At 26.8% G+C, this 25457-nt stretch overlaps 1 protein-coding gene across 1 annotated transcript; it reads left to right on the top strand.

Moving 5' to 3' along the window:
- The first annotated feature begins 528 nt into the window (after positions 1-528).
- On the top strand, positions 529-20464 carry LOC109609085 (uncharacterized). Its single transcript, XM_020025708.2, has 3 exons — positions 529-642; positions 11237-11429; positions 19304-20464. The coding sequence occupies exons 2-3, from the start codon at positions 11237-11239 to the stop codon at positions 19498-19500; spliced, it is 390 nt and encodes a 129-aa protein (XP_019881267.1). The 5' UTR covers positions 529-642; the 3' UTR covers positions 19501-20464.
- The last annotated feature ends 4993 nt before the right edge of the window (positions 20465-25457 follow it).

Genomic DNA, 25457 nt, shown 5'->3' with positions numbered 1-25457 from the left:
ATAAAGTGCTTATTTATATTGACTGTTTAAAAATAGGAACAGTACATTAATATCCTGAAGTAATATGGAAATTAAATATTACTCGACGCACCTTTTTCCTATTAATTACGTGGCTGGTAAAGAAGTGTATTTTCACAATTTATATCTCTCAGTTTTATTAAAATAAATAAAAATAAAAGACAAAAATTGAATAATTAACTGTATTTAAACATACACATAACTTCATTAAAAATAATTGTATTGATATTAATTAACTTTTGTAACAATTTATTCGATTTTAATTTTTCAGTTTCTTTTCTTATTATCGCGAGAATCTATTTCAATTTTAATTTTCAATTTAAGTAAATCTTTGAAAAAAATGCATCGCATGCTGAAAGAGCGAATTCATGTAAGTTCTACAGGTGTGGAAAGCGAGTGCGTTTGGTCGGGGAGTTGCGGCGCAACAAGTCCATCGGTACTGGCGAGAAGGGCCGCCAAATCGAAATTGGCTTTTGCAGCATCACACCGAAGTTTTAGTTATTTGGCGTGCCCTCGTCGAGATAGTAATACTCCGGTGTTCGGCGGTGGTGGTTCGACAAAAAACGCAGCATCAGACGCTGTCACGTGTTTCCTTCAGCGCACAGGAGATTCAACAACTTCTCCGTGAGTTAACTTACTTGAATTCAAATCATATTTGAATGTATCCAAATTATAATTTTCTTTTTTGTTTATAATATTCTTTAAATTTGTTCTGAATATCTAATTAAAAATTTTAATAATAAATTATTTACTATTATTATTTAAGTAAAAATCAAGTAAAATACAAATCAAAATAAAAAAACAAAAATGGAATTTATAATAAATAAAATAAATATTTTAAAGAATTTTAATTTATTTTTTTAATAATTAAATACCTAACTACAAAAAATTAAACAAACATATATCTTTTGTTGTTATTTTTAACATTAACTTGTTAATTATCATATAAAAGGAATAAGAATGAAATTTTATGTAATTTTTTATTAATACAAATATTAAATATAATTCTTGTATATATTTAATATTATGTGATATTTCATTCTTTTTTTCTCCCCCTTTTATTCATTATTTTAAATTATTTTTTATGACAAGTCAATTTATTATTATATAAAATAAATGAAAATGAAATATTATTTAAAATTTTTCTTAAAAAATTAAATAGAATTCTTGAACATATTTAATATTATTTAATATTTAATTTTCTCTTCTGTCCCTTTTATTAATCATTTTAAGTTATACTTTATGATAATAAAAGAAGAGCATATTATAATATTGTAGTGGGTTTAATAATGGTGGATGCGCCACGCATCTTTCCAAATTGAATTAAAATTAAAACCAAACAAGAAAAACAGTTTAATTGGTAAAATAATTTATGTATAAATATTCTCATATATTATACAATTTATTTTATGATATTTAAATATAAATATTTTAAAAGTAATTAAAAGAAATTTCTTGCATATTTGTCATTTCTATAAATATATACAATATATAAGTTTAATAGAACAGTTATTCTTAAAAATGGCGAATGCGTATTTTTCTATAATTGTAATAAAAAATTAGATTTAAAAATAGAAGTTTATAAAGAATTAAAAAATAAATATAATATATAAATAGAAATAATAATTATGGAACACATTTTCATTTGCTTTAGTATATGTAAATTAAACTTTTTTTTTTTGATTAATTTTCCTTTTATTTAATTAAAAATAAAAAGTTACAGTTTTAATTAGCATTGTAAAATACAGTGGTCAGTTGCTTTTTAATGTCTCTATTTACACACGACCCTTATTTAATTTGGTCGTACAAAGGTAATTAAAAAAAATATTATTTTTGTATTATTTCAATATCTACTTAATATGTTACAGTTTTTTTCCGTGAAAAATAACAATGGCTTTTATTAAAAATAACACCGAATGTTCATTGAATGTTTTTGTTAATGCTCATCTAATTATAAAAGGAAATTTATACATTGACTTCTTTGATCTTTTTTAGATATTGTACTTATTAAGAATATATATTAAACAAAAACACTTTTCTTGAAAGTAATAAAATTATTTAATCAAAAATAAACAATAAAATTAAAATAACAGTGAATGCAGAAAAGTTTCAAGATTATTAAGCTATATAAGTATATAAATCTGCTTCCACTACTGAATGTGTTTAAACTAACTTACATTGACTGTCGTTTCAAGTGACGTAAAAAAAGTGTATACTTTGTTAGTTCTGTTATGTTTTTCGTACAAATAGAAGTTGAAATTACAAATTCTTCCACCTGATTTTCTTTTGAAATAATAATTATGCACTTAGTAAATGGGTTTTTAACGCTTAATAAAATTAACTACACTATCAAACTACGTTATCCGAGAGTTAAAAAGTCCTGTTCTATTTACTAAAATGCTTTGACTTATTGTGACACGCATTTTAACTTTCGTCAAGGGGTTCCGAACGAAACTATGCTTTTAAAAGTGTTCCTTGTGAAATGTAAAATCTTTTACATGCAAAATAACTACTTTGCTCGAGAAAAATGGTGTTCACATCAATCAAAGGTTTTATAAACAAAATTTTTTAATTCCAAAATATTATTATATATAAATAATTATATTTATGGTGATTTTCCGAATATGTAAATTAATTTATGTCATGAGTAGCCATAGTTAAGTTTTCATTTTGTATAAAATCAACAAAAGCGTGACAAAAAAATTCTCGTACATATTCACGAACATATTAAACATTTATATTTTTAGCCTTACTACACGTCTGTCATAAACTGAATATTATTTCCCTAATGATCTCACCCTAATCGTCATATGTATTAAAAAAAACATACCAGGTGTTCCTTAACCTGAAACATCCTAAGATCTCAAATAAAAGTATTGTACGAAAATGAATTTTCATAATCAACCGTTTTAGTGCTAAAATTAGTACTCCCCCCAAGTTAAGACAATGGGTAATATTTAAACTTTAAATAGGAGCCTTTATTTTTGATAGCATATTCAGATTTTCCAGCTAAAAATACGCAAGATATGTCGAAAACATTTTTTCCTTTCACCTCATCATCTTTCTATTAAAGTTATGTTGCTATTCGAGTTCAATCTACTTGTTAATCCAGTTTTGGAATGACAGTTCTCAACTGAGATGTGTGTCTTATTGAATTTGTCAGTAGAAATACAGAAGAAAATACTTTCCCTGGCCTTTCTATTAAGAATTTAAAAAAATGTGTTAGACAAACAGACACTTTACATTTTGAATACGAGTGGCAATTAGTGGAGATACTTGAATGTTAAGATTAGGTTAATTATAATCACCCTGTATGCAGTAAATCACACGAAAATTAATTAAAATAGTGTTATGCGTATTTTAAAGAAACTTGATCATATATTATAAAAAATACTTAACAATTTAATTCCGTTTAATCTCGTCCTTGCTAAGTTATATGTATTTGTATTTATTGATCAGTCTCGACAAAAACACGCAAACCACAAGCAGCAATAAGCTGGTAATTTAGGGGATTAGTGCGAAAACAAAGGGTGACAATTTATTTATTATGCAAAGTATTTGTCTCTTTCCTGTTAACTGTCAGAGGATAATAAGCATTCACTGAATATTGGATGTGGGTCTGTTTTATAAACGTCCGAGGGTTTTCTTGAAATGGTATTAAAACGCGATAAACCAAGATGCTGTGAAAAAGAGAAATTGGCGTTAATACCGATTTAACGATGTATTGGGCGTTTGAAAAGTATCTCAAGTATTTTTTAAATGTGTTCATGGTTTTTTTAATCGCGTTATTTCGGCTTATATAGTTTATAATGTCTGCATTTTATTATGCTCATAACGTTAATAAAAACGCGTCATTCCATAATCCAAAATCTATAAACTGATATTTTATTATCGACAGTCCTTTGTACTTAAAAGTAAACACATGCGCAATTCGAGTCGTTAAATAATTAAACTTAATGAAATGACAAAAAATAAAAATTTTTAAAATAATTTGTAAGATTTATTATTTCATTTTAAATTATCGGATTATATGTTTTCAGTGTTCCAATTAAAATATAATTAGGAAAGAATTGTGCAGCTCTTGTATTTTTTATAATTAGCTTGATCTTCTAATATTCACAACACTCATTGGAGAGATATTAATCAAAGTAACAAGGAAAACCATTCCAAAGCCTCTGTTTAAAGAAAATATAAATATCCAATAAATAAAAATGCAATTATCGAAAACAAGTACTTTTTTTGAAAACGATGTTGATGACATTGTATCAATGAGAGTAGATTAAATTATTTCATTTCAAAAAGCTCCTATGATGTGTAACAAGTTTATGCTTCATTAATCGCATATTCTGTATATTAAATTATTGTTTCGATATTATGTTTGGTTTATCAACGGAAGCCAAACCAGCTATAACATACAACACACACTTTTGAATGGTATTATCATTTTAACGCAGTTTCGCACGAATAGTATTGTATACCTACAACTTTGTAATTTAATTTTTCAGCCAGTCACTTTGTAATTCAGTTAGACTAGTAATTATATTTAGTATTTTGCGATATAAAATCAATTTTAAAATTTTAATAAATTTTGTTTAAACATCAAAAGTAAATTTACTGTTGCAGTTAAAATTAAAGGATTGAATTTCAGAGATTTTATTTTATGTATATGTAATGAAATTTTTATTAGATATTTCCGAATTTGCTAATATTTTATATATGTATAAAGTAAAGTTCAAAAATTAAAATTTTTCTGATATATATGAAGTAAAGTCCAAATATTGACTTATTTCCGATCAACTTAAATTAATAATCATTAAATGTATATTAAAAATGAATCTAAGTAAACATCTCATTTATGTTTATTAGAGCAGAAACAGATGTTCTTGAAGAGGAATGTTTATAAAAAAGTATTTTCCCTTCGAAGTTTTTAAATTACCACTTAAAACATTTAGTATTTAGGAATTTAAGAAAAAAAATCAAAAGCTTCTCTGCATCAATTATTCACGTTTACACAGTATTACCGTGGAAGAAACATAAATATATTTAATATTGAAAAAGGTAAGTAAGCTCTAATAAAAGGAGTTATTTTTTGCCGACCTCGGAATGTTCAAATCACATTTTTCGCACATTCCAAATTAAATACGGAAGGTACTATTTGCCATTAGTTCCTTTCTCACGTTTGTACACTGACATCCTGAACTGAATAAATAACGCTATAATAAACATTGGAATTTTATCTTTCATTCTTTCATCTCCCGATAAGCACACACTGCAAATTAATTAAAAAATTTGTATGTTAAAATAAATTTCAATTAACCGGGGAAAAACATCCAACTATGATTTATATTTTCAATAACCAGTCAGGTTTTTTTTAATAACCATATAATCTAGTTGCTTTTTTGTGGATGCTGATGCATTAATTCTGTTAATATTTAATATATTTTATCTGGTATTAAAAGATTAACGATGAATCAGCAGAATCCAGTTAATTTTCTCAAAACGCATTATCTTTATGCTCGATTAGTTAGTTTTTGAAGGCTTAATTAATTTCCTCACACCAAAAATTCCTTTCATAGTGTGTTTTATGACATCATCGTTTTCACGTTTTGCCCGATTTTATTTAGTGTCCCATTATTCATCACTCTGTTTCTTTATTTGTCGTTTTTTGGGGTGTAAAAACGAACATACGTGATAGGAGTTTACAAACAATGAGATTTGAGATAAACAGATATTAAGTACACAGATTATTAACTGAATTCACAATTATTCTAATTTATCGAAAGAAATTAAACTAATATTTTTTGCGCAAATCCATTCTAATATATACGATGTAACTAATCAAATCCTCGTCTAATATACATGTTCAGTATGAAATAGATTTAATAACGTAGATTGCAATTTATGCAGATTAATATACACATTTATATAATCCCGACTGATCTGATTCGAGATACGATTTGGGTTAGTTGGATGTACCAACGGAATTATTCGTAACCGGTCATATGAATTTTAATATTAATTGTCTAGTTATAACTATTTGTATGACTAAATTGATTTGATACCTATATCCTATTTGTGTGATAATTTATTTCCTTCTTTTGATTTAGTCTTCGGTATATTTTTATGATTCGAAGCTTGTAACTTCATGTAAATAATGTATTTTTTCTTCATTTAGTTCAATTTTTATCATGATTCAATGAACTTGAAGCTTTGATGCTCTACATACATCATTACAGATTTAAAATTAAAATATTATTTTGGTCTAAATTCACTAACGCTTTAGACTCAAAATATTTTATTAAAATCAGCTTTTTGAAATAGAAAAAAATAATCAGAATGAATATGAATAATTAGGTTAATGAATTTATTTAATTATTGAATTATTAACATATATAGAAAAGTAAAGTACAAACATTTGAAATATTTTTCAATACTTTAGGAAATATAATTAATTTTATGTCAATATTATATATTGATTATAAATTTTAAAAATACCATTATACAATTGCACTGCATAATCAATGTTACTTTTAATCCAAATTAAATTACGTTTTAATGTAAAATTATCATATTAAGTAACTATTTGAATATTTAATTTTATTCACTATTGCGTTGCAGCACCTGCTATTTTTGTTTTAGAATTAAATTCAACATTAAATAGAAGAATTCAGCTTAATCGAAAATATAAATTAGTTTTTGATTAATTTTTAACATTATTTCAAAAATAATTATTTTAATATACAATAGATTTTGTATATATATAACTTAACTTATAAATTGCTTTTTGTTGAAATTTTCAAAAATTTTATGCTTTTATTTAAACTCTTTCTAGAGTCACTTAATTACATATTCAGATTATTTCAAATATTTATATGTCAACAATTAATATAATTTAGAATTTTTTTCAACTTTAATTGATATCTTTTAAATGTTGACTTAAACTGCTTACAGTCAAATTATATTGATGAAATACTGTTACTGTATATTTTTTTAAAAAAAATTTAATATTAAGGTAAATATGAAACATTAATCTACTGAAAAACGACAATTTACACGAAGTTTGACTAAACACAATTATAAAAAGCTTTCATTTATATATCTGTTAGGCTTTGAATGTCATAAATCCGCATCTCAAATACAAAATTTAATATATTTACTTTATTATTTTATGAGAGATTCATTAAATCCCCTTTATCTCTCGTAATTACGTATCTATCTATTGTGAGATACGCAATTACGTTTTTGCGGTTGTCAAATCTGAAACATATTAATTGTTCTCATTGTTTGTATACAAACATTTAGTAAATTGTTTATGTTTATGTAAGCGTTATAATTATATTGAATTTTTGTTACAAATCTCTAAGGGATGTATTATAAAATTCTAGGAAACCAGTAAAAATTAAATAACTTTACCGTTTTCTGGCTGTACTTATTCAATTCCAAATCTACTAAATGTTATTAGCTGCCCTGGAAATATCTTGCCCGCATTTTTAATATCCACTTTATAAAAACTGAATTCAATCCTCCATTTAATGTGGTTGTGCCTTAATAATTAAATTTTTAGAACCATAACCGAATCAAATTTAACAAATTATTTTCATAAATAATAATTATTCTGTATAACTACAGTCTAAGTTTAGGTTTAAGTCATATTAAATATAAAAAATGAAATCAAAAAAACTAGTTAAGTACACAAAGGAACGGGTTGTTGTGAGATTTTAATATATTTCACTAGTAATATGGGTAATTTGGATCTTTTTTTAAAAAAAGATTATGGCCCTGTTAAAATTGCAAATTTATGCGTATTGTACATTCAAAATAGTGCATAAACGCGCTGGCAATAGAGACACTTTTCGTATGAGGTGTGACGTTGGCTCAAAGAGAAAATTTCCGATACATCGGCCACACCAGTGTAAAGGTTTAATATTAATTTAGCATGTCATCAATAAGTTCATTAATAGCATCCATAATATGGTTACCTTCAAGTGATCTACTCCAAAGATCAGTCAAATTGAGTTCTAAATGAAACTTACACCGCGATTTTGATTTAATCTGAATTGAGACAGAATTAAAATCGAATTTTAATGGACTCGTTAAAATTTAAATTGCTGCACCGTAATATTTAAATATCTACAAGTTCCTTTCGTATATAATACACTTCTGTAAGTTTCCAATTTCTTGTGAAAATCTTATATACTTATAGAGATAAATGTACTTGCATGGTACAGGATTCTATTCTGTCTCCATAAAATCCTTTTAACCCAGAAAGTGAATCTTGGATAAAGACATGAAAAATTATTCTATTTGACGCTCTAACCATATTCTTATATACGTTTGTGCTCTCCCTTATAGGTAGATTTCCGTTTCTGACTTATTTCTATGGAAATCTAAATTCTATTAAAATTTATCGTTTACCTTATAAGCGTCAAATTTATTTCTTTATAGCAATAATATATCCAAACTTTTTTTACATATTTATGCTTTTTTAAATTATAATAGTACCTTTAAAAGTGCAAATAAATAGAACAAAAATTGATTTGTTAATTTTTCATTATGTTTATAATCTTTTAGTTAATTAATTTTAATTCATTTCATATTATATTTAATTAATTAAACTGCACTAATTCCACATAATTTCAAATACTGATATACTTTTATTTAAATTTAAATTTATAGATATATAAAATGATGGAATTAATTAATATGTTAATTTCTATTATCCAGAAAGGACCAATCAGTTTTATTCACTAGATTAACTAATAACAATAAACTTGTGTTTATTATCTTTCACATCAATTAATTCCTAACTACGAAATGATTTAATTATAATCTTTAGATTTAATTTAGTTTTATGTAATGTGATGATTGTCGCAACTTCAATTAATTATATTTTAGTTTTCTTTTCCTAACTTGTCGGGGAGTAACTACTTTAATTATCCATAACAATCATCCGGGTATTTTTCCGACTGGGCATGTCCAAAATGTGTCGTCAAACATTTATTTCGTTTAGCTAAAAATAATTGTTCATCGCTAATAAATCCAAAACAATAATTATTTTCCAAATCCCGTCGATGGAGTTTCAAGTGTAATTGGAAATGGGACGTTAACGAGCGGACAGGGGTGATTGTTCGTCACCGTCGGCGTCAAACTGTTGTATTCAAGTATCTTCACGTCGGACATCATGCACATTAAACAATGGCTTCTGTTTTTGACAAATTGATTCTTTATTGTCTTTGACTCAGCTTACTTTTTGCCGCATAGTTCGGCGTTTGGCTACAGAAAAACTGAATGACCTATTAATTTTCCATTTCAGTGAAAAAAATATAATAAAATACAGATTTTTTACCAGCGTGTAAAACTCGTAAATATTTTAATTGACATTTTTGTTAAAAAAAGTTGAGGCTTGGAAAACATCAAACAATTTTAATCACACGTGGGAATCTATCAAGGGCACCTGAGAGTTTTCTCATTCGGTGAAAATGACATGCTACACACGCTGATAATTATAATCAACCACTTCATTAAACGTAGTAAGTTTGCGTGTATTTTGCATGAGTTATAAGTTTACCCTGTCCAACCAAGATCTTAAAGTTGCCCGACCGTAAGCAAAATTTGAGAAATCTCGAATTCTATATTCGATGCCATTAAAATACTTAGTAATCAATCAATTATCAATTTAACTTTATCTTCAAAATACTTAATGTAACGTTGTCGAAGCTCGTTAATTAAAAAAATCGAATTATAGTCGTAACGTCGCGTAAAAATAATACTGATGGAAAACAACAAATAATGCGGCAATCTAAATATTATTCCATTTACATCTAGTCTGAGTGTTTTAATTTATTTTCGAAATAAACAAACCAGTATTGACGTTCGAACAAGAACACAAAATCCTACGCCACTTCGTACCGGAATATAAAAAACTAGTGAAAAGATTTAATAAACTGCGTTCGTTGCATCGCCGTGTCGATTCACCCTATTAAAGATTATTCAACAGAAATTTGCGACACCATTTAAATTCTGACATCAGGTGCGACTTATAAGCTAAATTGAAAGCGTGGCTATATTCTCTGTCAATGAATAAAATTGCCTCCATTACATCTGCTAATTTGAATAAGGCACCTTTTAAGAGCTGCTAAGTGATCTGAAAGATCAACAGACTGCAATATGGACTTGCTTCGCTATTATTCAATTAGATTATCGAATCTATTCAGATTGTGCATTTCTATTTCAAATATCTGAGCATTTTGTAACCGAATCAATTAGATTCTTAAATTGTTATAACTTGAAATATTTAAGGTTGATAAATTTTATTAATAAATTTACATTTTGTTTTATTTTATAAATTTCAAGAGTAATCTGGGTGTGCTGAGCATGAGAATAATATTCATTTTATTTACATTTGGACCATTCACTCAGATAATGGTAAATTTATGTATTTCGTTTTATCATTTTGTTTAATGCGCCGGCCAAAATAAACGGCAAGCCCGATCGAGATGAATAATATTTATTTAGAAAGATGAATAAATTATGCAGTTTTATATTTCTAATCGTTGGGTATTTCAGGCTCTGGTGGATCAATTAGACAGGATAAGATATGAAAATGTATTGAAAAGAAAAATACACAAATATTAAAATTTTCTGATGTATTTCTATATAATGCGTCCATTTGAAGTATATAAAGAGCTTCGGCTTGACCTTTTACATTTTCTATCAGTCCGATTTCGGATGCGTAATTTATTCCTCTTTTTAAATATTTTATTTTTTAATATTATTCGTTACAATCGGACTTTGCGTTAATTTTGGACGCCGCTCTAAATAAAAAGTACCGAAAAACACATATTTGTCATTATTTAGGTGAATGACTCAAATGATAAAAAATTAATATAATTTTCCTCTCCTGTGAACCTCTTTTAAATCCCCTAAAAATTTAAGAGTGAATTTCAAGGTACTTGTAAGTTATATTACAATATTTTATAATACACTTTAAGAAGATCCAAATAAGAGCCATCTATAGAGTCAACATTATTATACTTATTTGCTAATATTTAAACTGATACAAACAGTAAATTATTAAAAATATATATAAATATAAAATAAAGTTTTTATTACCTCTAATAAATGATATATTGGCAATTTTAAAATTTGCTTACTTATTCAATTATTTTTGAACGGTTTTGTTACAATATCACCAAAATGTTTGTAATTTTCTGTTTAGATGTGTCGTTTACTACTGGTAACTGCATTTACTTACGCGGTTAGTGTGGTCTCAAGCCGAGGAATTGCGCCGCTGGAAGGACCCCTTTGGTCCTCTAATCTAGCACAAGACATTACGTCACAGGATGATCAGCTACAGTTTTTACCGGAAATATTCGAGCAACGATATTCGCCTCAGGAGATCTACAACCCAGGTAAATTATCTTACGGAATATGCCTACAGTAAAAAAAAACATGGGATTGTGTTGCATGTAATATTTTAAAGTTATTTTTAATAAATCTTATGAGACGATAAGAATCTAATTCCTCGCTTGTTTATTTTTAAGAGTACATAATCAACTTAACGTTTTAGCTTTAGTCTAAATTTTAATTGATTTGAAGATTTAAAGAAAAAGAGTAATAAAAAAGAATATAATTTAAAGAAAATATTATTGGGTACGCTTAGAAGGTGTTATGTAAATGACTTCAATGTTACAATGAAAATATTTTAGAAAAATCTCATTATATATGACAATATTTTGCACTTGTAAATTAAAATAAAACTAGTGGGAAATGTAAACAATATTGATAATTATATATATATATTACTCGAAGTTGGTACAAATGAATTTTAGAAGAAATAAATATTGAAAACATATAAAATCTTAACCCTGTCAAACATTAAACATCTATTTTCTATCATCTATTTAACTTAAACTAAACATACTTTTTAAAACAAGCACAAAAATATATCTTTAGTATTCAAAAAATATTTAATATTACCTAAAATATAATAGAAAAATGCCTAGTCTCGTAGAACATTCATAAAAAATATAAATTATTAACCCGATTTTAAATAGAAATCATTGTACTACTTACTTAGCATAAAATGATAGTAAATAATTGAGTAAATGCAATATAAAAATTTTTATTTTATAAATCATGTAAATAATTGTACATAGAAAATATATTTTTTATAAAAGCGAATGTCAGTTGGAGTGTACGAGGATTGTTTAAATGAAAGAAATAAAACTTCATCGGTCAAGTTATTCGTATATAAAAATGTTTTTTTTCTCATCATTTAAATAATCACATATAATTCTTAGAGTAAACTGTATAATACTTTAGTTTGTAGTTTTAATTTTCTTCACAAAGAGAGAATACTTTCTTGAAAATATGTATTACAACCGGATGTTGTGTTAAAGATAAATCTGATGAAAGTCCGTTAATTATTTTCGAAGTTTACTTAAAAGTTAAATCGTTAACCAAAATATGAACTTCGTTAATTAACGATTAATTGATGAACTGCTTTGTACCCACCTTTGCATTTAATCGATATGTGTCTCTGATTATTTAGTATTTCTTTAAATTATTGAATAGCACTTTAAATTATATATTATTTAAGGTACAGCAAAGGGTGGATTACAAATTGAAATAAAAAAAAAATTAATGTTGGGACTCAATATGCTTAAAACTTACTTTGAACTACGTGTAATTAAAAGTAAATGTCTCAGTTTTTCTATATGTAATGTGGATAAATTTAAATGATCATATTGTTTGTTTAATGTAACTTTGGTAATAAATATTAATAGACGAAAGTTTTGAGAATACAAAAGGAGGATTTCTAATTTCATACATTTGATGATGATAATATATAAATCATTTAATTATACACTTCTACCACAGTCAGTCTGGAACATTTAGTGGATATCCATAACTTGTCTCGAAACAATTTACATCAAAGTCCTTCTAAGGTATTATTCAAGTTTTGAATAACAGAGTGAACACTTGCTACTATTGTGTTTTGAATTTTGAGCTTTCTGATATAAACTGACTTACTACCTAAAGACGACCTACATTACAACATTCTTCGTCACACTGCATAAAGAACGTACGAAAACCAATCACACGTTCAAACGGGAACGAATATGCTTTTTAAATTGCTTGTATCAGTAAGTTGTGAGGCTTCGATCTCTGAGTATGTGGAATTTAGTCGGTGTGTTTCCTTTGACGGTTATTTAAATGTATTAAAATGTAAACAAACCATGATTGATTGACTGACAGCGGTTATTTGATGTTTTGTTTGAAGATTTACGATACACTCGCGAAAATAAATTAAAATGTTGTTCAGTCGCAATTTTGTTTCCCGAACAAATTAATTTTACCGGATTTAAACATTTACATTCTAGATGACAATTTGAGCTTGAACGTGATAGAGGATGATGTAATGGTGAAAAGATTCATCCATTAGTTACGCCATATCGTTATTCGCCGAATGCGATATGTATTGCATAGAAAATCAGTGACGTAGATAAGCACAATATCAATGCGATTTTGCTCGTTGATTTTTTTCTTTTTACTCATACATCGCAGTTATTTATAAACGTGCATTTTATGTTCAGTAGAATGCATAATTGGTATTTCACAAGTAAAAATTTATTTAAAAATATTTAGTAGAAGGTTGAATTGAATTGAAGACAAAATACCAGCATCAGATTACTCATTAAAATCGATTATAGTAGTGGTCACAATTATTAAAATATAGGAATCCACTATGCAACTGATCAGCCTAATTTTATTCTTTAAAAAACCTTGTACATTTTTAGTTTACAATGAACACAATACTTTTTTTTACTTTATAGACTTCCATTGCTCTTTGTAAATTTATTATTTACTAGCGGCCTTTTCCTTATTATAATTATTTAATCATTGGACACTGTCAGAAAAAATATAATTCAGAGTTACCAGGACCAAGGAAAACAAGAAGAGATGACAAGAGTTTACGGGTTTCCCGTATTATTAAAAATTTAGAGAAACTGGTCAAGTGGCAGCTACGAAAAAACTTGTCTTGAGTTTGAAAAACTAGAAAGAAAATAAATAATTGGATAATTCGAATGTAAAGATCAATCCAACCATATCATCAACTGAAATTAAAGATAACCTTAAGAAAATGGAACTTTCTGAAAGTCAAAGGCTGCAAAAAGAAGTTTAGTGGATGAGAGTTCCTTTAACCTACGAAAAAGCCCTTAAAATGTAAAATACCAATTTTTATTTGCTTAGTATTACATTCATTGAATGAGAACAGTGGGGACGATTAGTTTTTAGTGATGAGTCTAAATTTAATTTATAAAAAATGGAGGTCTGCTTATATTAAAAATCCTACAGGTGCAAAACTACACAAAAACTTTGTTATAATCTATGTGAAACATGATGGCGGTTCAATTATGCTCTGAGGATGCTTCAATTCTTCTGGCGTAGACCCACTTCGACTGATTTGTGAATAGGGATATATTATACACCAATTTGTTTTCATATATTGAAGAAATCAGCTCTGCTCTTAACAGCATCGATGTTTTGTTTTGCCCGACCCAAGTTTCAGATATTAACTCTTTTAACTAAATTATACATAAACATTTTACAAATTTAAATGAACTCATCACAACAATTCAGTTTGAAGTAATATATACTTATATTCGGAAAAAGTTTATGCTACGGAGATAAAGATATACATAAAAATACGATATAAACGTAGAAATTATAAAAATAAAGTTTCTATTTGAAATAAAAATGTATATGTAACACATTTGTTTTAATTTTATTTACAAATTTGTACGATATTGAATATTGATTATATTATAAGAGAAGTATTGGTGTCACAATATATTTTTGATTACATTTTAAAATACTGGGAAAGGAACCTGGCTACCAAACAAGAAATATTAGGGCTGGAAAAATTTACTTCTTTAACATTACAATTTGTTATTAAGTAAAGTTACACGTTAGTAACCTTACTTAATAACAAACATTTCTATGCTTTTAAAATTACTTACTTATTTTAACAGTATTTGAAATTAATTATTCTTTCCTAAGTAATTCAAAAGAATACAAATGTTTGATATCAACTAAGGTTACTAATGAATTTTATTAGTACTTCTAATCGAAAATAACTAATACAATTTCAATTTGAAACAAGAAACTCTTGCTGTTTTAAGGCTATACTAATAATGAAGGTTTACGCATGTTATTAAACTGGCATTAAAGACAGTATCATTAAATTTGCCAACCCTCACTGATGTTTTGTATTCAATTTCAATAAGCATAAAACCGACTAATTCCTTATTTTGATATGAAATGGTTTTTACGAGAGGCAGCTAATAATGTTTTATTAATGCTTTACTATGTAAAATGAAAATTGACGTTGTAAAGTGGGATTTAAGACTAATATTGTTCAATGATAAGAAATATCAATTTAATAGTATAAAACAAATATGATTTTAATCTATGGTACTAAAGCGATTAAAGGTCATAAAGTATGCCTATATCAAATGTTATTAATCTGGGCAATATGGTAAATATTAATATTAAAACAAAGACTACATGTTTTTATTTTTTATGTTTACATTATTACAGGTGAATCAGCACATTCACAAAATTATTTGAACGAAATATGCGTGTATAACTCCATGCTCAATTAAAACTACAATTAAACAGAATTGTCTGCAGATACCTCAAATTCGAATTCACTTTAACAAATCGAACTGAAGCACGTGGTTACAAAATGAGTCAAGATACACAGAAACATATTTAATATCTCTCATTTGTTGTGACTTTACTGACTCGAAGGTCACAAAGGCGACCATTAGGTGGTAAGCCGAAATTCTCCGGGGATGTAACCGCACACACGATCTCCTTTTGTCAAATAAACTCGTATACAGATAAAAATATTACATATTTCTGTTATTATGGTCATATTTTATACAATTTATATGACAAATTGATTTTATTCAATAATTCAATACTAATATATACTTTCGTAGAGACGAGACAATCGAAAACTTTTAATTTATTTTTATTAACCATATTTTAAGAAATTTAATTATGTTTATTAAATAATCACATAAATCTTTTTTGGAGCCTGTAGCAGCGACATTCTTAAATTATATATAAAATAAGAATACTGGTGGTATTAAATTGGAAGATCCCCTCAAAGTTTTAATTAAATCAAACCAAAAGAATCTCTGCAAAATCCACTTTTTAATTTTACTCCTATTATTAAAATGTTAGTACTATATAAATACAGTTAAACATAATTAATATTAATATTTTTTAAAATATAAATTAAATTAAATTTAATATGTTAGATAATCATATCAAATGTGCATATATTATTAATTTTAAATTCATATTTCTATTATTACATATATGTTTAATCACATTGGTAATTAATTTTCTCTTCCATATTTAATTTTGATCATAAAATTAAATATCATGTCATATCAAATTTGTATATTTTATTAATTTTAATTTCATATTACTACTCTTATTATTTTATGCGGAATAAGTTTAAGTATATTGGTAATTAATTTTCTGTTCAATATTTAATTATTTTAATATTAAATTAAATATAAATTTTAATTTACTTTTTTTATTATTGACATTTTAAATTAATTTATTTACTTTCTAACTACATTGTGTCAAACAATATATTTTTTATGAACGCGCTTAATGTTTTTCACTTAATTCAATAAAAATATGAACTCATCTATTGTTACCGTTCATTGTTTATCATTTATTTAAAATTTTCTTTAATTTAGTTAATTAAATATATACTTACATTCAAACTGGTTTAAATATTTATATTATATTTTAACTCTATATAGGGTGATTCACAACTTATCTGACAAAATGTAACTACATATTCTGTTCCATATTCGGTACTATTCTAAATGACTTTTTCTAATTACATTTTGAACATTTCAAAGGCATCACAAAATATACTGTTGCCGCACCGTATTACACAAGTAAATACTAGTTTCGTCAAACAGACGCGTCCACGTTTTTTTGAGCTTTTACAAGCTATTATCGAAAATGTACTCCTCACAGCGATTCCAAAGCAAATTTCCGTCCGCTTAGACTTTCAAGTGGTTCGAGATTATAAATTATATTTACGCATTCTCTGCTCTCTGCGGTGTGGCATCACAAGAAACGCGGTTACTTACTTATTTTCAGTAACTGTTGCTATTCAACTTCGCCTGTAATCTCAGTTTGTTAATTCACTTGCACAAATATGCTTTGTTCTTTATTAAAATTTGGCAAATATTTTAATTGGTGTTGGTATAGACAAGACCTGAATGTTAAATGTGCTGTATGTATGTTACATTAGCTAACAGAGCCGTATCATTATACATTTACATTAATAACAGGGGGCCTTAACAAGTGGCACACATCCTTCCGTAACATAATCGCGAATTTCTCAAACTTGAGACTGTTATTAATTTAGTATGTATATGCTTTGTGCAAAGGCAGTCTGTCATCAGGATGGCATCATGACAGAAGTTTTACTTCAATCAGGAATAAAATCGGGATATTAATAAATATCGTACGTATTATAATTAATTAATAAGGTTATTAATGCCAAAATGTCGAATTTAGTCGGATTATGTCAAATGACTAGATCATAGAAGTAATAATAAGTGTTATTTTAGATTTGAGTCGGTGTAATCATTATTTACGAAATCTAGCATATAACAATAAAAGTTATTTTTCACAAAAGTTGAAAGACAGTTTAATATATCACTGTATACTATATATACTATTATGATGTGAAATAAGGTTGAGTTATTATAAACGAAATAGCAAAATAACACACTTTTCACGTCAAAAGATTAATAGACCACTAAAATTATTTTATAAAACCAATTCAAAACTAATAAAAATTTGAGCATCAATTTTAGTGGAGTATGATAATCAATAACAAAAACGTTAATAGATATAGTTTTTTTATATAAAATCAAAAATTAACCCAAAATTATAACATTAATTTAAATAGTAATTATTATAAGGACCGACGTATTCAATTTTATGTATCATTTAACAGTAAAGCAGTTTGATTAATGTACTAGAACTCACTATCGTTGTTATATTGTATTAATTTTATAGGGTAATTTTAGTACGCTAAAGATAATGACATTGTAGTGTTCGTAGGAACATGGTTTTAATGGGTTTAATTGATTTTCCAGATATAACTTGAACAATATTTTAGTGCACAATAACATACGGAATAAATTCATTATTACTAATGCAAACAATTTATTGGAAAAACTGTATGAAAGTTCAATATCAAAAATGACCCATTACCATTATATAGCAAAAATTCAGGTTAATTTGTAATCACAAAAACACAAAGAAGATGCCTTATATTTTCTTTTGCCTGTTATTGTACCCCGTAAAAAATTTAATTAAATCCTGAAAATTGAATTTATTGACCACTGAAAGTAAAATAATTGCCTAGGCAAACAATTTCTATTTAATATTTTTATTTTTTATTATACAATTAAAACTGGCACATTCACCATTATATACAATATATTAATATTATATTGTATATAAATTTATTATATTAGATATAATATACACTCCCAATTCACTTCTTGGTGACCCAGATTAACTTTGTTTTTTAAAATGGAACTCTTGTACAGAATACTTAGTTTTTCCACTTACATTTTTCCTTTTTAAATGCAAAAAATTTAACTAAATAATTTAAACATTTCCTTCTTTTACAAATTTCTGAAATATTTTTTAACATCGCTGTTTATTTCATAATATATTAATTATATGTAAATATATATTTTAATAGGTAAGTTAACTTGGCAATATAATTGAACACCTTTTAAGTTTGAATAATGAAAATATTTTAATAATGTTGTATCTATTGATTAAATAAAACAGTTATAGGGAAAGCAAAATAAAATATTCAACATCTTAAAGCTCTTATTACAAATCAATTTAGACAAAGTGATTATTAATTTCCAATTTAGTATTCAATACTGTCTAATTGGTTCATATAGCCATTAAAAGTAAGTCGAATTATTTATTGTTTGTGCCTTGATGGTAAAATATTTCAAATAAATTAATAAGGTCATCATTTAATCATCCATGGAACTATAAATACAACATACAATTTGACATTATAAAAAAATTGCCATTTAAAAATTAAAATCAAAATAAAATAGTGGGTATGTAAGATTAATGTTTTTAACAACGTCACCGTTCCCGTAATCCCGATTTAATGCCAGTGTTTCCATTACAGACGAGGATTACAACATAATTCAGCGAGGTCCGCCGAACAGCAAACGTGCCCTGTCCATGTTCTCCCGCTGGAAGTTCATCGACGACATCGGAAAAGAACGGACCCCCATCAGGAGCAAAGCCTACTATCCGGAGGTCGAGGGGATCAACAATCAAGTAAGAAGTAAAATGCTGGGACAGCCGCTGAGGTGGGGCTAAAATTGATGCTACGAAAGAATTATTTAAAATAAAATACAAAGACAACAGCGATAATGGCGACTCGAGTTATTTAGAACATTGTGAAAGTATCTTCTAGTTTAGTAATACCTATTTAACTATATAACTATTACATATGCATCTTAAAATTACTAAATTAAACTTATATGTATAGTACATTTACCTCATAGATTAGATATAAATTTGTTCCACTTATTATAATAAATAATTAATAATTACTTTCTTTAATTTCAAAAAATATATCAATCAAGCATACTAATAATTTAGTTTATATTCATTTCCAAATCATCACACACAAATCTTCCAGAGTATGTACGATAAATTTTATATTTACTCTGATATAAGTAAATATGACTGAAACATTAATATTGTAAAAGGACAATGAATTAACCCTATTTCGAAATTGAAATTTTCGTAATTTTTTAATTATTATTATTTTTATTTTAGATCATATTATTTATAAATATTTCAGATTGATAAAATAATGAAAACTTACTTAGTACCAATCACATAATAAATATGACAATTACTTACTAAATATTTTAATAATTTTTCACTATCCTTATCAATATTCGTACTTAAATTATGTTTAAAAAAACACGTTTTAAAATAACAGTAAAAGTATTTTAGTTACTTAAAATTATACTTCAAATAAAATACAGAAATAAGTTATACTTCAAAATTATCATAACAAATTCGAATCAACATTTGGTAAATTGTTTAGATCAATTAGGCCTAATGTTTTCTAAAACGGCTCTAATTTTTTACACCTTTCACGATGATCTAAAACGGAACGTCCGAAAATCGTCTATATAAAAGACTGTGTGAATCTAAAATATAATTTAATGTAAAATATATCTTATGCAATAAACAAAAATATGTACGCCTGTGTATGTTTAATTTGTGTTATGTAAAATATACAATTCTGTATCTATTAAATGTTATAATTTTCTCACTGTAATATTGATGTATTCTGTGAATTAATAAATAGAGAGTATTTAAAATAGCAGATCAATTTCATTGTATTTATTCTTCCACAATTAATTTTGATCAGGTAAGCATTTTAAATAATTTGGAAGATATCTATTTTATAGTAAAACAATATGCGTCCACGAAAGCAAATATAAGAACAAGTTGCCCGTTGACACGTAGGTATATTTATTACAGGGAGACAGCATAAAAGGTATGTGTCCATTTTCTTCCTACAACATTTTTCGTTTACTTTTATTACACGTGTGTTATTTTTTTGTCTAAGCATGCTAAATGGTCATCCAATTATTTTATGTTTAAACCGAACAAAATTAATATATTAATCATTTTTTTAGACGAGGGAAATGAGATAATTTTTTGGAAGTAACTATTCTTGTCTTATTTATCATTATAAAAGCTAATTTTAAAGTACGTATAAACACTATGGACATGTTTTGGAAGTATATTTGTTTTCCAAACAAAGTTTGATGCAGTAAATTTTAATCAGATTCTCTGTTCCTGCTCGAGCTAAGAATATAAATGTATGGTAATATAAAAACATTTTAATGATTATCAACATAAATTTCGGATAGAAGATATTTAATTAATTAAAATTAGATTAGCTTTTAAAAATCCCATAAACCATTTAATTGAAATTCTCTAGTTAAAATTATTTGATGCTGTTAAACTAATTCCTCTCAATTTCCTAAAGGATGTGAATTAACTAATTTAATATCAGAACGAACAAACACCCACAACGACATTCCTTGCAAACACCTGTCGTGTCTACCGACCTCATGTCTTTATTTAATTGAACTATATAAATTATTGATCAACGTCATAAGGTGTGTTTAATGAATGCACATATAAGTTACAGGACATTTGACAGCGTAGCTAAAGCGTCGGGGAAACGGCTTTATGGAACGCGCGTGTCAGCCTGAAATGATTGAATTAGAATGGTTTGATTAAACTCAAAAGGGGATGCGACTTTGCTTTCTTTTGTCAATGTAAAACGTTGCTTCATGCTTTTTATTACACGAGCCTCGATCGACTAACCAATGTAATTTATTTTAATTTGTAGCACGTGGGTAATTATAAAAATATTTGTAATAATTTACTGATTTTCTCATTTTTTCCTTTAAATTTTTAAAGTTGGATGGTGATATGTAAACCGTGAACACAAATCTCTAATACAAATTATAAAAAATACGAGTATTTCAGTGGTCAGATTTCATTAAATTTTGATGTGCAATTTGTGAATGGTTAAAAATTCAAATAAAAATTTTTAATATATTGATCAGTATATTTTTTTAAACCAATAATGAATTGAATCAATTGAACTCTATCTGAAGTGCCAACTCTACATGACGGTAAAGGTTAGTCAGCGGAGACAGAACTGAACTCCTGTTCATCTATGATACCCCACAATTGTTCAATCGGTGAAAAGCTCGCAGATCTGGCTGTCCACGACAACACCCTCCCAATATGAGGTGGAACATTATCCTGTCGGAAAACTGACTATTAGATTATCCTAACGTGAGGCAGCAAGAAGGGGTTCCACAATTTCTTGGATGTCTTACTTTAGACTTTAAAATTACCTTTAATAAAAATTGTGAAAAGTGACCGTGCTCAATAGCATCCCAAACCATAACTTCTGCTGTTTACAACACAAAAAATTTGGTATTTCGCCTTCCTCCACGGTGCTTTCTCACACCTACTCATTGAAGGCTGTCTTTCCGTAATCTACACCAATGTTTGTCAACGATGTTACAATGGGGGCGATAGAATAAATATTTCATTTGTTATGAAGCCTTCTTTTTTTCATAAATCTGGTCACAAAGTCATCTTACGAGGATAAAATTTTAAAGCATGACGTTCGTTTGTTGCTCGACATCTTAAAACATTCTAACCCATTGTGCCACTCCTTTGATTCATCTCATTCTCAAATTCAACAATTGAAACCACTGTGTCCCTTAAGCCAATAAACCATTCTCTACCAAAGTTACTTAGACGACTAAAATATGCACACCTACCTGCTAATCAAATTTGAAAAGAATAAAAGATTCCTTTAAACACAGCAAAAGTGAAATGAATTATGAGCTTTATCTACCTTATAGAAATACACACACAGAAATTTTACACAGTTTAAATTGAACCACTGAATCTAGGTGTTACTGATTATATTAATTACAAATTACAATTTTTAAAAATTTATGTATTTCTTTTTCTATTTAAGTTGTAAACAGTTGAATTAAAAATTATTATTATTATTAATAGAGACCTCATACGTCCACCTTAAAATTATTATCATATTTGAAGATTTTGTAATTTTTTACAATGTCTATATTGAGATAGTTTATATTATACGGTCTATTTTTATTTAGTTTTGAAACAAGAATCTATATTTAATAAATTTATTGAATTTTATAGGAAATTAAACTTTTTATTAGTTTTCTCGCGTAAAGAGAAAATCTATATCTAAAAGTCCATTATTTTTAATATTAGGCATATCGATTTTACTGGGTACTTTATGACACCAGAACATACCTATATAAAATATTTTCAATTTTTATACGACTTGACCATAACACCACTAATAAAATGACGTAACCATGTGTTTATTAACATGAGATCGACGACGTATTTATTGTTAGGGAATGTATAGAATAGCACTGATAGAATCAGGGATAATATTATAAAAGGGAAAATAAGAACTTGAAAAACCAATAAAAGTAGAAATGCTTAGGGTTAAAATAAATAACAACCCCAAGTACATATAAGTTTTATATTGGTTGAATATTAAAAGAAATACTCTTAGATGTCCATTATTTGACTTTTAAACAAATAAGTTTAACTCTAGAATATTGCTTTTTTTTAATTTTAATTTATATTTATTTATATTGGAATATCCGTAAAATTTAATATGTCATATCCTAAGATATTAATATGACAATACGTCCATCATAAACGATATTATCCTAGAAGTTATTGCACTAATAATATATCACATTAATCTATATACTCAAAATTGATGTATTGATGTAATCCGACTTCAATCAATCAACCTGATTTCTTTAGAAGTTCAAAAGCTCAATACATTATATAATTATTATTTGGTATTTTCTTAAAATTTTATTGAAAACTTATGTACATCCGTGCTTATGACGTCACATATTATTTCGCTAAATTAATATAAATTAACTTTATAGTTTTAATTGACTCTGCAATTGGAGCACGCAAAGTGTTTGAATTATACAACCAACGTTGTATAACGGATTAATGTACGGTGCACTTGTTAGAGATGTTTAATTTCTGTTTATATTTCATTGAACTTTAGTATATAATGTTCAAACTCGATTAACGCTAAAATCTAGTATGAATTTAAATTCGACTATTTGACTAACCTTAAAGTGCATTCAAATTAATTTCAAATCACACATAACTCATTAATTTAGATTTTCCTTTGAGTATTGTGTAACTTCTTCGTATATTTAGAATGCCAAACAAACGGCTTTTTTAAAATCAGTATTGATGATTTGACGACATTGAAAATGTCAAAGGACTGTTTGCAAAGAGGATATGGCTGCTTAAAACGATATTGAACATGCCCATTGATATTGGCCAACAAACGAGTCATCATCCGACGTTCATCCTTTTTTAACAAATATCTTGTGAATAGTAGTAGAACTTAATAAGCACAATAAACAACAAATCCACTACTTTTTCCTGTTTAATATATTATTCAAATTAAATTTTATTAGGAAACACTTTGATATACAATAAATTAATATAAACATTGTAACTGTGACTTCTCCAATAGCATTCACATACAACTACCTTCAATCAAGTCATTAAAATGTTTAGAGTTTAGCTGGCCATTTAATTTACCATTTCAAGATCATGTTTCGTTTGATACTATTTTGTAAATGGTCCAGCTTTTGCCTTTATTACACCTAGTTGAACAATATTAAACGGTCTTTGTGGCTTGTAATATACGAAACTTGTAATCAGTGAGAATACATGTTCCAAACACGACATTAAAAGTCTACTTGTTGACGACAGGGTGGGACACTCAAAATAACATTTGGTTTAACCGTGAAATTAAGTGCTTTGGAAAAATACACATTTCGAATTTAATTTGTCGAAGTTAAATACATCGAAGATTTTATTGACTTTGTAAATTAGCCCGTTCAACTAACACCACTCCCTATTTTCATTTACATATAAAGTACTTGAAAACAAATATTTTCCAGCAACGTACTTCCTTGCTAGGAGAGTATTTGAATTTTCCGTATTAGGTTTTAATATGTAAGGACGGGTAGTTAAATTAGAATATTCAAGATTTTATGAAGTTTACAAAGTCATGCGAACTTTGAAGACTTAAAACAAAAATATTACCTTATAGCTAGAAGTAATCATTATCTGTACCATTTAAAATGCAATTTTTATATGAAAATTTTATCTCTAAAGTTTTTAGACAAATCAGCAATTTATAGTTTATGACATCAAGGTGGTTTTCAAGTATTAAAATTGATTTATTTCCTCAGACAAGTTAAGAGACTAATATACAGATACAGATATACAGATATAATTTAAAGTGCAACTATATAGATAAATATTTCCTTAATGATAATATTTAAAAACTGTATCAATGTAGTTTTAGACATTGACTAATTTGTATTTTTTGGCACTTAATCTTCAAGATTTGCATAACTTTAACCATAATAACATTAATATATCCGCACTGACATGTGTTTAAAGTGTTAACATACGCCTTTCCATATGGGAAATAGGTTTGACTAAATGCAGTAACCAACGAATTAGTGATCTAGCGATGGTGGTGGCTTACGTAATTGAGTCGCAATGCTCAACGATCCGAGTTTGTTGACATCTTTTGCCTATTAATGCAACCAGCATCGTTGAAACACAAACTTATAAATAGAATTTATTTTTTGGGGTATGACCTAAAA

Source organism: Aethina tumida, chromosome 3, assembly GCF_024364675.1.
Source record: "Aethina tumida isolate Nest 87 chromosome 3, icAetTumi1.1, whole genome shotgun sequence".
Lineage (NCBI taxonomy): Eukaryota > Metazoa > Arthropoda > Insecta > Coleoptera > Nitidulidae > Aethina > Aethina tumida.
The sequence above is the reverse complement of the archived record's forward strand: the minus strand, read 5'-3'. Positions and strand labels throughout refer to the sequence as shown.